The 9,670-nt window shown below is 37.0% G+C and overlaps 1 protein-coding gene across 1 annotated transcript in view; it reads right to left on the reverse strand.

Annotated features, from left to right (window-relative positions):
- The window catches only part of LOC107555322 (dynein heavy chain 5, axonemal-like), a 75,527-nt gene that overhangs the window by 8,127 nt on the left and 57,730 nt on the right, over window positions 1–9,670 (reverse strand). The window contains exons 61-66 of the mRNA XM_016238083.1: window positions 9,223–9,417; window positions 8,890–9,045; window positions 8,569–8,751; window positions 6,619–6,789; window positions 6,144–6,522; window positions 5,631–5,902 (exon numbers count right to left, since the gene is read on the reverse strand). Coding sequence (XP_016093569.1) covers window positions 5,631–5,902; window positions 6,144–6,522; window positions 6,619–6,789; window positions 8,569–8,751; window positions 8,890–9,045; window positions 9,223–9,417 — 1,356 coding nt within the window. The remainder of the gene's footprint in view (window positions 1–5,630; window positions 5,903–6,143; window positions 6,523–6,618; window positions 6,790–8,568; window positions 8,752–8,889; window positions 9,046–9,222; window positions 9,418–9,670) is intronic.

The following is a 9,670-nucleotide window of genomic DNA, read 5'->3' on the forward strand; positions in this document are numbered from 1 at the left end:
TCCGTACAGTAGAATGCAGAAGAAGAGTAATTTCAACACACTAAATAAAAAAGACACAAATGTTTGTCTAGAGTAATTTTTTCTTATTAGTACGGTTGAACTGGATCATCGAAGGTCAGAAGCAAAGACATTGGTTAATAGAATGGGATTAAATACATAAAGCATATTTGTGTTGTTTAACATTTAATTATTGCAGGTTTACGTCATATTCTGAGTTGCATTATTTTTTTAATCGGTTTTTGACACTGAATCTGTGTTTTTTTGTGTGTGTGTGAGTGAGATGAATTAATGCATATTCATATTTATTACAGAACTACAGTAACATCTTCTGATTTCTCTCAACATGGGGACAGGAGAGCTGTCAATCAATAAATTGGAAAAAAAAAGTAACTTGCGTTACTTATTTGAAAAAGTAACTCAGATATTCTCTTGTAAATTAAAAAGTAATGCGTTACTTTACTAGTTACTTGAAAAAACTAATCTGATTACGTAACTCGCGCAACACTGCCCATGCCCATTAAACAGGCCTGTGCTGTCAAATTATAAATGACTATAGCCGGAGCATCCTCAATCCTTCTACTCTTATTATGGACAATCTACCAACAAAGCTAAAGATCTATAATTTTACAGAGCAAAAAAAAAAAAAAAAAAGACCATATAATATTGTCACATCCCTGGACCTGTTTTGTTGTGTTTTCTGTCCCCATGTGCTCCCCGTGACCCAGTTTCTCCCTTGTTTGATTGTGCTCATTTGGTTCAGGTGTGTCTCGTCAATTACCCTTGTTTAGTTTAGTATGTAAGGTGTAGTCTGTCCTGTGATTCCTTTGTCCGGTGTCGTCCATGTAATGTGCTACGTGTGTGTTTCTGCCTGCCCTGTGTTACCCCTGGTTTTGGTTTATTAAAGACGGTTATTCGTATTTCTCCTTTGTCTCCGCGTTCCTTGACTCCTCACAGTAGTAACCTTGACAGAAGACCCAACCTACAAAAAGTCTAACAGCGTGTTTCTGCTCTGTTTGTTTTCCATGTTTCGTACAGTATTTAATTTTTTTTTTCCATGGACCCCTTCGACCACTTATCCCGCCCGGATTACCTCCTCCTCCTGCTGGAGCAGGGGGAAAGATCGGTCGAGGGCCATACTAGACTGTTTCCAGTGGTGTATTGTAACGAAGTAATAATACTTCATTACAGTACTTAAGTATTTATTGGGAGTATCTGTACTTTACTTGAGTTTTTATATTTCTGCCAACTTTTACTCCACTACATTTCCTAATTAAAATGTATACTTTTACTCCGATACATTTCCCCGAAGCATATTCGTTACTTACTACAAAATAGTCAGAAGTCAGAAAAACACGGACTGCAGGAAAGCAGGTTTGACGATTCAGTGGTATGGTGTTTGCAAGTTAGACTCATAAAAACACCTTTTCTCATGTGCAAACCAAACAAGTGCGCGCACAACCGCGGATGATTCATTTTCCACTCAAGTCGAGTCTGGAGTGTGCGATACACAGCATCATCTGCGATAATATGGTAAGTGTTGTTGTAATGATGTGCGATCTGACATTATCAAGTAACTTCTAGGTTACTAGGTAATCTCCAAATCACACACAGAGTGCACGCACGTTGATTTATTAGTTTATTAAAACTCAAAATTCCAGGCATTCTAAACTGTAGACGGCAAAAATGCTTCTGTATGCTTTTTATATTTATATAATTTAATATAGTTAAATTAATCAATAACACACAAAGAGTAACGTTTTTCCGCAGATATCAGCATGAACACATTTAATAATCATTTTATACAAGTTCAGTAAAGCAATAAGTGACTTACATTTTAGGCATAATATTGCTTGTTTTTGCTCAATTCTGCTAACGAAAATAGTTCCAAACAAAGATCACAGCACTGTTTTGCATCTCTGAGCAATGGATGGTGTTTACTTATTGAATGAATCAGCTTTTTGAAAGAATCGGTGTAATATGATTCAGTGATTCACTCATTAACACAGTCAAATGCTTTGTTTCTGAATGAATCAGTCGTTTGAATGAATCGGTTGAATCTCAATGACTCACTCATTAACAGTCACTTGCTGTCACTTACTGGCGGTTTTAATTTCACATTTCGACTATTTTTTTCATGTTTTAAATTATTTCAAATATCAGTATTCAACGTTTTATGTTAAAAACAAAACATTAGGCCTATTTATGCATCTGTAACTGCAGGTTAAATGCATCCATGTCCCCTCTGAGATACATTAAACTGTGTAAATACATCTAAATGCCACTTCAGATGCAGATTTCAGAAATGTTTTCTTATGTTGGAATGAAAGACACTAAGTTACTGGATGAAGTGCTTCCTATTCTACTCAAGCTGTGTATGAATTTTTTTTATATATATATTTATTTGCTTCTTTTCCATTTTGCATTTACTTGTACTTTTACTTTCAATACTAAAGTACGTTTAAGATTTAAAAAATACTTTTCGTACTTAAGTACAATAAATATCACATACTTTTACTCAAGTAATATTCTAAACGGTGACTTAAACTTCTACCAAAGTCATTTTCTGGTAAGATATCTGTACTTTTACTTGAGTATGGCTTTCAGGTACTTTATACACCTGATGTTTCTGGACATCGCTTATCACACCACGTGTAGAGCGGCGTCGTCCGAAGACGGCCCTCGAGAGGATTTCGCCACCTTTGTGGAGTGGATACTGGCGAGAAACGGATCTCCGTTCACCGTCGGTCCTGAGGAGGATCTCGCTAGGTCCACTCCGGACCCAGAGCCCAGCCCACCATCACCCCGCTGCACGGAGCCCAAGCCCGAGCCCACCGCTGACATTGAGTCAGAGCCAGCCACAACCGATGAGCCATCGCCTGAGCGTGAGGATTGCCCCGGAGCCCGAGCCTGTGATGTCAGACCAGGTGTGAGAGCCAGCAACGGAGCACGCGACGGTGGATGATGCAAGGGAGCAAAAGCCCCTTAGAGAAAAGCCCCGCCCACTGCACCACCGCTGAGGGTGAGCGTCCCCTGGACTCTGGGGACCAAACAGTCTGGGAGGCAGATATTTATGCGGACATGCCTATTCTCCTCCCACCTTCCTCGGACTTACCAGTCTACCCTGAACTGTCTACCAGCCCTGTTGTTCCCCTGCCTGACGCACTCCCGATGCTGAGAGTCGCGATTTGGTGTGTGTGTGGGCAGTGCACACCAGCCCTGAAAGCCCGGAGGCTTACAAATGCCCGCCCACCCACCCTCCCGGCAGGGAAACACCCTGGATGGATGGCCAGTCCATCACAGGGCAACATATAACTTGATAAATAATAGGGCTGGGACGATACGCTAATCTGCCGATTCAATACTATCCCGATACTTGTGTGCCGATTCAATAAATATTGCGATAATTGAGTATTGCGCTTATATAACTATTGCGATTCGATATTACATAGTGATTTTTGTTTGCTTATTAAAGACTAGACAATGGAAAATACTTGATTATACCCATAAAAGAGACTGTATATGATGAGTCATATTAACTAAAACAATGCATCACATCTTTCTGAACTTTTATTTCACATACACAGTGTATATTTAAAGTACCTTGAACCATGAAACTTTCAAGTACCAAAACCCTGAACTTGCACATGAATATAATAGTCAAATGTTAAACAAAATGAGTAAAATAAAGTGCTGTTACTTTGCATAGCATTTTAGTCATGTTTAGTTTTATGTGCTTTAGGTGCTGCTCCAAGTCACACACACCTATACATTTCGCCCTCTGTTGGAATTAAAAAAGCGCTAATTTCTCCCAACCACCTCTTAGGAAAAGTAAAATAATTAAATATAAATCGATTCTGAGGTAAACCAATCGATTTTTAAATCGTTTTAAAAAGAATCGCGATAGTTAGGTGAATCGATTTTTTCTCCCACCCCAAATAAATAACTGTTTTCTTTATGCAAAGTATAAATTATTTATTTTTTGCCATTATTTTTTATATGAATGTGACCTGGGCAGGTGGTATTGAGAGATTTTGTGACCCCATTATCGTTAAACGTCATAACAGGCCGGTTTGATTATGAATGTTAAGTGACAATCTGGAGCTCAGTGGCTGATCAGCTGTTCAAATTCATTTCACAGAATCTTTTTATAGACTGGAGGGTCTTGAAAGGGAATATACGCTTACTTAGTTGCTTCTAAGAGCTTACAAAAGATTGGAGTAGGCACTCTTCTCATTTATCAGGTTTGGATATCAGACAGCAAAGTATGAGTACAAACATACTATGAGCACAAAATATAAATATTTATCTGGTATATTGTAAAGGTCAGAAGTAGGGCTGGACAATAATTCAATATCAATATGTATCGCGATATAATTTTTTTCAATAACGGTGATATGATTTTTAAACACATTTACGATATTTCGATATACATTACCAGTGTTTCCCATGCATTGATTTCAAAAGCTCTTTTAAAATTTATATTATAGAAATTATTACTTTCATTTAGCAAGGATGTTTTAAATTGATCAAAAGTGATAATAAAGACATTTATAATGTTACAAAAGATTTATATTTCAGATAAATGCTGTTCTTCTGAACTTTCTATTCATCAAAGAAACCTGAAAAAAATCTACTCCGCTGTTTTCAACATCATAATAATAAATGTTTTTTGAGCAGCACATCAGAATATTAGAATGATTTCTGAAGGATCATGTGACTGGACTAATGATGCTAAAGCTCTGCTTTGAAATCACAGGAATAAATGATTATTTTCAAATAAAAAAGTTATTTTAAATAGTAAAAATATTTCAAAATGTTACTGTTTTTGCTGTATTTTGGATCAAATAAATGCAGGCTTGGTGATCAGAAGAGAATTCTTTAAAAAACATTAAAAATCCTACTGTTCAAAAACTTTTGACTGGTATGTTAGCCTATAGTTTAAAGTAAAAAATATTAATAGAAGGGACCCTATCATAATAAAAAAAAGTACCTCCACTTGTCGTTATTTAACAAAAGGTGGGTGAATGGAGGTTCTTACCCGTTTGAAAATGCTAATTCATCTGCAGTTTTCTATTTTATAATTTTTTTCTATTTTATACTATTTTATATGAAGTTTGCAATATTTGTCTAAAGATATCTTAAAACCCCAAATTAGCTTGATTTGGTTCTATAACAAACAGAGCAATGTTGAATCAACCTCTGTAGAACCAATATATTTGACTCTGCATCAGTGCTATTATTATTACTACTTAAAACTAAAACTACAAAAATGTGTTAATTTAAATAAATTAAATGTTAACAGAAATAATATAGAATATAAAAAAAATTAAATAAAAAATAAAATTTCACTTAAGTTAAAGTACTAAAACTACAGAATGAAAATAACTAAACTAAAACTGAAATAAAAATCAATGAAAACAAGACATATTTTAGAAAACAAAAACTAATAAAAATGACTGAAGCAAAAAATTACAACTTTCAAACTAAAAGGAAAACTAAAAATTTAAAAATAAAAAGTAATATTCATAAAAACATTTGTCAATACTAAAACAGTACAGTAATGTCACTAAAATAACATTGCTCTGCATCTTAAGAAAGTATTTAAACCCAGAAAAAAGATTTTCATGCACCTGTGCAATGGTGCGGTCAGGACACCAGCTTCGTATTAGCAGCAGTTTGCGGAATGCATCCAGTTGGCTGTCATAACCATCAGGAAGAGGAGTCTCCTCTGGAGTGCCTTCATCAAACCAGCTCTTCCAGGCACGGTCATTGCGGGCCACCTGGGTTAGGAGAGCAGTGAAGGGAGGCAGGCTGGACAACTGCACTAAGTTTAGCCATGTTGTGTCCAGTATCCAGCGCCTTGGCTTGGGCTCGACAGAGTTTAAGTCTAGAGATGCTCCGCCTGAAAAAAGGTAAAAAAAATAATAAAAATAATTACTTGGCCTGAAATAAGTTCTTAAATGGACTGTATTACAGGGAATTGTGGGGGATATCAAGACGTATTGAATGGTCATCAATTGTAGCTTCTGTGTGCTGTTATCTGATTAAATTGAAGCTAAATGCTGTTCAAATGAATTGTGATATTGAGATAATCAGCAAACTGAAAGTACACAACATTATCTGCAAAACATTATGGATCAAACCTTTGATGAAGGTCTGAAACTCGCTATGGGAAACGTTTTTGGCCAGTAAGTCTATTTTCAACGTCAGAAGCAGTGTAAAGAGGAACTTGTGATCTTCATAAAGTCCCCGAGCAGTATAGCGGAAGACTTCAAATGTGAGGTACTCCATGATGTTGTCTAGTCTTTTAGCTGTAACGGGGGACTTTGGCGACTTCTCCATCGACATGTCAAAGATGCCCAAAAACTGGCGTAGTGAAGTTTGGTACATCACATTGACCAGGCTCATCTCCACAATCAGGAAGTAGAGGATGCTCCCCCTGGTGGCCACTGGACGGTACTCTTCTCGAGTGTGGTTGATGTTAATTTCAGTCTCTGCAGCAACTGCTAGCTTTTGACTTACCTAGGGGATGGCAGGAGATTTTAGCTATCAAAACACAATTGTAAGTCAGTTTTATAAATCAGCTTAAAAGTACATGGCTACAATTGAAGAAAGTACCTCCTGTGCTATAGTCTTGGTGACTCTGAGCACCTCGATAAGAGACTCATCCTCCACTAGAGAGCCCTGAATGCTGGTTAACTTGTACAGAAGATTGCTCTCCAAATCCTGCATCTTCCTCTTGTTCGATGTCACTTCCTCCAAGAGCTTCACACGTTCAGCCTCCATTTCCTTGATTGGAAAATAATTGATTAAATCAATATTACATCTAAAAGCTACATTATTGATTGATTGATTGCACATTTTTGTTGTTATCTCTGTGTACTGGAAGCTTCTGTCACCAGAACAAATTCAAACATAAATGCAAACATACTAGGCAATAAAACTCTTTCTGACTTCTGACTTCAATATCTAGTTAATTTATTTAGATTTAAAACATGTATATCAGACCAGTGTTATTATAGTTACTTAAAACTGTAGCATTTGGACCAATCAGACACACAACTTTTTGTTATATTTAACAAATAATATCGAACTCCCCATCACCTAACCAAATGGCCAATTACGAGGGTCTATGGACCCTTCCCCCGAAATGCACCTAACACCTCAGAAAGGCAGAACAGGCCTCTGGTTAGTCAGCAATAGAGGTCACAAGATTATTGCAGGGTACAAGATGGTAATAGTAGTAGTAGCCTAATTCATAGTAATAATACATAGCTCAAAGCACCTTCTCAAAACAGTTCTGAAGCATGCTTTTTGTTTATGTTTGTTGACAGACACCAGTGTTTCCCACAGACTTGCAAATGCAAATTAATGTCTGTTGGAGCAGACATATAGCAGTTTCCCCGGTAACGGCTGTAATCAAATAAGGAAAGGAAAGGACCTGATGTGTGGCCAAGTATGGTGTCCCATACTTGGAATTTGTGCTCTGCATTTAACCCATCCAAGTGCACACACACATCAGTGAGAAGTGAACAAACACACACACACCCGGAAGCAGTGGGCAGCCAATGCTGTGGCGCCCGGGGAGCAGTTGGGGGTTTGGGGCCTTGCTCAAGGGTCTCACCTCAGTCGTGATATTGAGGGTGGAGAGAGCGCTGGATATTCACTCCCCCCACCTACAATCCTGCATCTACAATGTCGGACCTGAGACTCGAACCGGCGACCTTCATGTTACAAGTCCGACTCTCTATCCATTAGGCCATGACTGCCCCAAAATATGCCCCCATAATAACCATAAGCACTGCACTCACAAACGCTAGGAAAGACGAAATGAAAATGGCATCAAAGCTTTTCTGAAGACGGTCGGTTCTTTTCAATGATTCATTCATATAAAACCATCCGCTCTGCATTTTAATTTTGAAACGTGCAGTGCTCAGTTTATTCAACGAAGTAGAATCCTTTTGGAAAATCTATTTGTGGCGGTCAGTTTTGATTTTAGAACAGGCCGCCACAAATAACTCAATGTATGGGAAACACTGGACACTGCTATAAGTCAAATGTCCATAATCTAAGTGATAACAAAAATAAATAAATTAAAAATTACTCATATTAGCAGTGAAATGTCGCCCGATTATGTCAAACGTCATACGCTCACTAGATGTCATGACAACAAATATCAAGAAGGAAAAGTTTCAATATTTCGCCTTCGCTTTCATTTCGGACCATCTCCAAAAAGACATTAAAAAAACTAAACAAATGATTTACAAGTTTAACATGCGTTTATCAAAGTAGGAAATAATTAGTGCTCCTAAAATACGAAATGGAGATGGGTCTGGACTTTGAGAAGCACTGGTATACATATACAATACTATTTTATTTGAACTAGTTGCTCTCAAACTAAAATTGAAATAAAAATTAATGAAAAATGACAGACAAAAACAAAACTGACAATAAAAGGACTAAAGCTTTGACAAAAATTGAAATGAAAAATATTAAAATTAATTCAAAATATAAATAAAAACTATAATAGTATATTATGATACTAAAATAACACTGTCTCAGACTTGCCTTTTTCTCTATGAGAATGACTCTGCCAAGTAACTGGTCCTCCAAACCCTTCAAGGTAACTGTAAAATCCACCACTGCTGTCTTAGCATTGATTTCTGGGCTGTATGCAGGGTTGGCTAGTTTAGTTGTGATGTACAAAGTAAATGTATCCATTACATCCACTTCTTTGTCCCCGACTTTTACCTAACACAAGAGAAAATGTCTTAGCTTAGTCTTCTAAAGCCCAGAGAATTTTGAGACCGGGCATGTGTCTAGTATCGCATTAAGTTTAGAAATGTAAAAAAAAATTACAGAATGTATTCATGAAGTCACATGACTTACTTTAGAAGTTTTTCCAGACTTTATGAAGTTCTTCTCCAGTATGTTATCTAGCACTGGATCAAGCTCTTCCCCAACATCCTCTAAGAGCAAAGGTTTGCCCAGGGACAGGCAGTCTTCCAGGTGAGTTCGGAAATATTTGTTGTTTAGTGATGTCACCTGATGGGGGGGATTGTAGCTGACATAGTTGCAGTGACTTTTTGCTTAATTTTTTTAGCTAAATCGCACTAATTCAAAGTTGCTACATTGATTGATTTAATTACACCGATAATTACAGTAATGATAATATAATCAAACTTTAATCAAATTAGATTAAAACTGGTATCAAATCAGTACCTGTAGCTCATTATTATTTTCACGGTTCTTGATCCAGATCTTGCCCTGGCCCTGAGGATCAATGAGCAGAGGATAACGAGAAGCTTTTGTTACGATGATGCCATTCTGAATGGACAGGTCATCGTTGGGGAGACCCTGCAAGTTCCATTCTCCTATAGTTGCATTGTCCACCAGCATACTGATCAAATTCAGGTTCTGTGCAGGAAATCATGAGAAAATCATGAGAATCGTTTTATAAGATTCATGAATTGTAAAAACAACATCTCATACAAGCTTGAAGAAATAATAAGTTGTCGCTGTTGAAATATTAAATGAAAAAGACTCAGGATTAGGGATGGGTATCGTTAAGGTTTTAACGGTATTACTACTCTTACGGATACTGCTTATCGATTCTGTACTTTAACGGTATTCTTATCGGTACTTTTTGTTTTATATATATATATATATA

The sequence above is a fragment of the Sinocyclocheilus grahami genome, unplaced genomic scaffold (assembly GCF_001515645.1).
Source record: "Sinocyclocheilus grahami isolate Dianchi unplaced genomic scaffold, SAMN03320097.WGS_v1.1 scaffold19.1, whole genome shotgun sequence".
Lineage (NCBI taxonomy): Eukaryota > Metazoa > Chordata > Actinopteri > Cypriniformes > Cyprinidae > Sinocyclocheilus > Sinocyclocheilus grahami.